General features: G+C 35.5%; 1 protein-coding gene across 1 annotated transcript in view; it reads left to right on the plus strand.

Annotated features, from left to right (window-relative positions):
* The window catches only part of LOC106880807 (uncharacterized), a 56364-nt gene extending 52926 nt beyond the window's left edge, over positions 1-3438 (plus strand). The window contains exons 3-5 of the mRNA XM_052969490.1: positions 962-1053; positions 1569-1653; positions 3324-3438. Of these exons, the coding sequence (XP_052825450.1) occupies positions 962-1053; positions 1569-1653; positions 3324-3423 (277 nt within the window). The 3' untranslated portion in view covers positions 3424-3438. The remainder of the gene's footprint in view (positions 1-961; positions 1054-1568; positions 1654-3323) is intronic.
* Positions 3439-3678: the final 240 nt, after the last annotated feature.

Here is a 3678-nt window from a genome sequence, read left to right on the forward strand (position 1 = left end):
AGCACTCACAGGTATTATTTATGTTCCCTTTCTTATACAATTCTTTGAATCCCTTTTATAAAGAAGAGGCTGATGTGTGACTAGAGATGCAAAATTCCATCGATGGAATTCAGTCATGAAAAACATAAAAATTTCGTGTTGGATTTAAGAGAAGTTTTAATATTTCTAGTGTTCTATTTACAGTGTGTATTTACAGAATGCATGCAATATATATAAGCATATATGAATATATGTTTGTATGAATATATAAATATCTATAAAAGAGAGTTTGTGTGTGTATGTGTGTGTGTGTGTATGTTTGTGTGTGTGTGTGTGTGAGAGAGAGAGAGAGAGTGCACATATTTGTTCCTTATGCATTCGAAAACTAAGTTGCTGATTTTGATATATGGGGTATTAAATGATTCAGTAATCTTCTGCCTACCAAATAAACTTTATTTTCATCTACATATTTTCTATGTTATCTGAACAACCAGCTATAATTATTTGAAAAACCTTGCTCTACAACGATGAGGTTTCATTAGAAAGTGAAAATAGTTTCACACTTTCAATTTGAACCAAAACTATGTAGGGGACTACTTCCATTACTTAGATGTCCAAGTAAGTTATTTGATCTTTTCTGCAATCTAATACTTTCCAGATTATTCTATCCGTGCCAAGGAGGCAAACTTTTTGTAACAGTTCTACTGGGCACTCTATTCCAATTTCCCTTAAATTCTTCTTGATGCCTTCTGATACTGTTCCCAAGGAACCAACAATAATTGGCACTATCTTCACCTTCATTTTCTATAGCCAATCTATTTTGTATTTATCTATCTGTCCACCTTCAAGAAATCTGAACAGCCCTATGCAACTTAAAGTTTCATGGCCATCTTAGAGAAAGCTAGCTTATCGGGTTCCGTTAATACACACACACACACACATGTATGTATGTTATATTGTTTTTTTTTCTGTCTTGTTTAAGGGTCTACTTTGATATTGCAAAGTGTCTTGTCCTGTCTCACTGCAAATTACGAAGATATGGTGGTCTATTTAAGGCCACAAAGGAAGCCTGTGGTAAGTAAGGAATAAAAGAGTTTGGCAGGGTGGGTGTGGGGTCAGATTATGTGTATTGCAAAGTTTTTGCCGATTGAATATGATTAGCTTTTAATATATTGAGTATTTATTTTGCTTGACATTAATAAAAATAAAGTTAAATCATGGTGACTGATAGACCCTCATATGAAGCAAGAGGCCGTGTTTAATCTTGCAAATGTGGTTACACAGATTACATTATGGCTCTTGTGTGTCACTGTCTCCATTCATTCTGCTATGGACAATGAGATTCACCTATGTGTTCAATTTCTACAAGTAGTAAGGAGCACTGGCCTCTTGCCAGACTTTGGTGCCTGGGGGTGCTTCAGAATATTCCCAGTGGGGACTAATTTGTATTGCAGGAAGATTTTTGTAAACTGAATTTTCTAAATCTAGTGCCATCCAGTACACCACATTAGCAATGGGCATGAGAAAGCAGGCTTTTGTTTTAAAGCGGGGTTTAGTGTTATACTTACCTATTCTTTTCTGTTTTTCAGAGGGTAAATGTGAACTCACTAAGGTGGTAGCATGCAAACTTGAAGTACACAGTGATATGATAAAGAATAATGGTTCTTACTGCTCGTAAGTTTATTTAAAATTACTCAGTTTGATGAAGCCTGTCATCTGCTTCTTATATAAGCTTTTATTCACCAAAGCCTTACAACTACCTGCTAATTATTAACCTACGTTTTCTTTATCCTCCTCCTCTCCACATCCTTCATCTCTCACTCAGACTCCTTGTCTCTTCTTCTGCCATGGTAATAAGCCAGTAAGGGAACCTTTATGTGGTCTTTTGACCTTCAAGTAATAGAAGCGAAATATCCTTAAAAATCACATTCTACTGCTTTTATAAAAGGCAATGGCACATTGGATATTGTGATTCTAGATATATCCTTTTTGAGAAAATGCTGGAATAATCGTCAATAGAACAGCTTTGGATGCTGGGTACTTGATTAAAGTTGTATATACAAGCAGACAGATCATATATTGATCTGAACATGTTTTAACATAGCTTCCTAAAACTAATATACATGGATACTTGTGGTAGTAACACTCTGATAACAGGATTATTAAATAAATTGAAATTTCAGTTCAGCAGACTAAAAAGGTGTTTGCCATCACAATATGGCTGAAGGGAAAGTGCCACATAACACATCGTACTCTTTCAATCTGAGACAGCAGAAATCTTTTAATGTTTTTCTTGAGAACATCACATTTCATGTATCCTTCCTATTTAAGGCAGTAGATTGTGATTTGATAGAGATCTTGCTGGTATTGAAGTTCTTTCAGTGGGCCAGTGAAATAAAGGTCTCAATGAATAGAGCACAGACTGAGTGCTATATTTATGGGGTAACAGGGTCTGAAAAATAGATGGGAGGGTCATGGTTGTAATGTATCAGGTTATCCCATAAGTTCTGTCTGAATTTTGAATAAAGAATACAAGAGATCAAATGTTATATTTAATTGAAATTTAATCATCAATGTACTTCCCCTGATTATCTATGACTTCCTTCCATCTATTTACAAGCTTTTTAATCCCATCAACGTAAAACTCTCTTGCTTTCAAAGCGAAGAACTCTGAAATGACAGTTTCAACCTTCTCCTGGCTTGCGAAAATTATGTCCTTCCAAATGATTCTGTAAACTATGAAACAATCTATCTTTTAAAATCCTGTTCTAATTCACATGAAATGTTTGGTCCTCCAAAGTTGTCTTGGAATATACATTGACTTACTTTTTTGGTTTTAAATTTTGGTCTGAAATATTCAACTTGTATGCTACAAAATATGGTATAAATAATATCTTTTATCTTTCACTTGTTTCACTCATTAGACCGGCCATGCTGGGGCACGGCCTTGAAAAACCTTTAGTTGAATGAATCAACCCCAGTAATTGTATTTTTAAGCCTGGTACTTATTGTATCAGTCTTTTCTTGCTGAACTGCAAAGTTACAGGGACATAAACACACCAACACTGGTTGTCAAGCAGTAGTGGGGGATAAACACAGACTCAAACACACACACACAGATATATACACACATTTATACAACAGGCTTCTTTCAGCTTCTGTCTACCAAATCCACTTACAAGGCTTTGGTCAACCTGAGGCTATGGTAGAAGGCACTTGCCCAATGTGCCATGCAGTGGCACAATGGTCTGAACCTCGAACCATGTGGTTGGGAAGCAAACTTCTTCCCACACAGCCATACCTGCACCTATAGAAATTTATAACTATTTTGTTCTTTTCTCCAGGTACCATCCGAAATATCGTAAATGTTTTGATAACACTGACTGCAAAGGCTTGATGGATGCTCAGGATAAATTGATGGAAAAATACTGTGGTAAATATTAGTATTCTTTAATTATTTTTTATTGGTTTCAATTGTTGGGCTGAGGTTTTGATTTAAGTTGTGTTTCTTTGTTTGTCCGTGGACAAGATATCTCAAGAACCGCTGGATGAATTCAGATGAAACTTTCAGGATGTTTGGCCTCTTGACTGACATGAACTAATTAGATTTTGGGATCGATCTGATACCGGACAAGGATTCTGGATTATTTGTTATATTTACTTTACTTTACATGATTACAATCTTATGTTCACTTTCAA

This window comes from Octopus bimaculoides, chromosome 7 (genome assembly GCF_001194135.2).
Source record: "Octopus bimaculoides isolate UCB-OBI-ISO-001 chromosome 7, ASM119413v2, whole genome shotgun sequence".
Taxonomy (NCBI): Eukaryota; Metazoa; Mollusca; class Cephalopoda; order Octopoda; family Octopodidae; genus Octopus; species Octopus bimaculoides.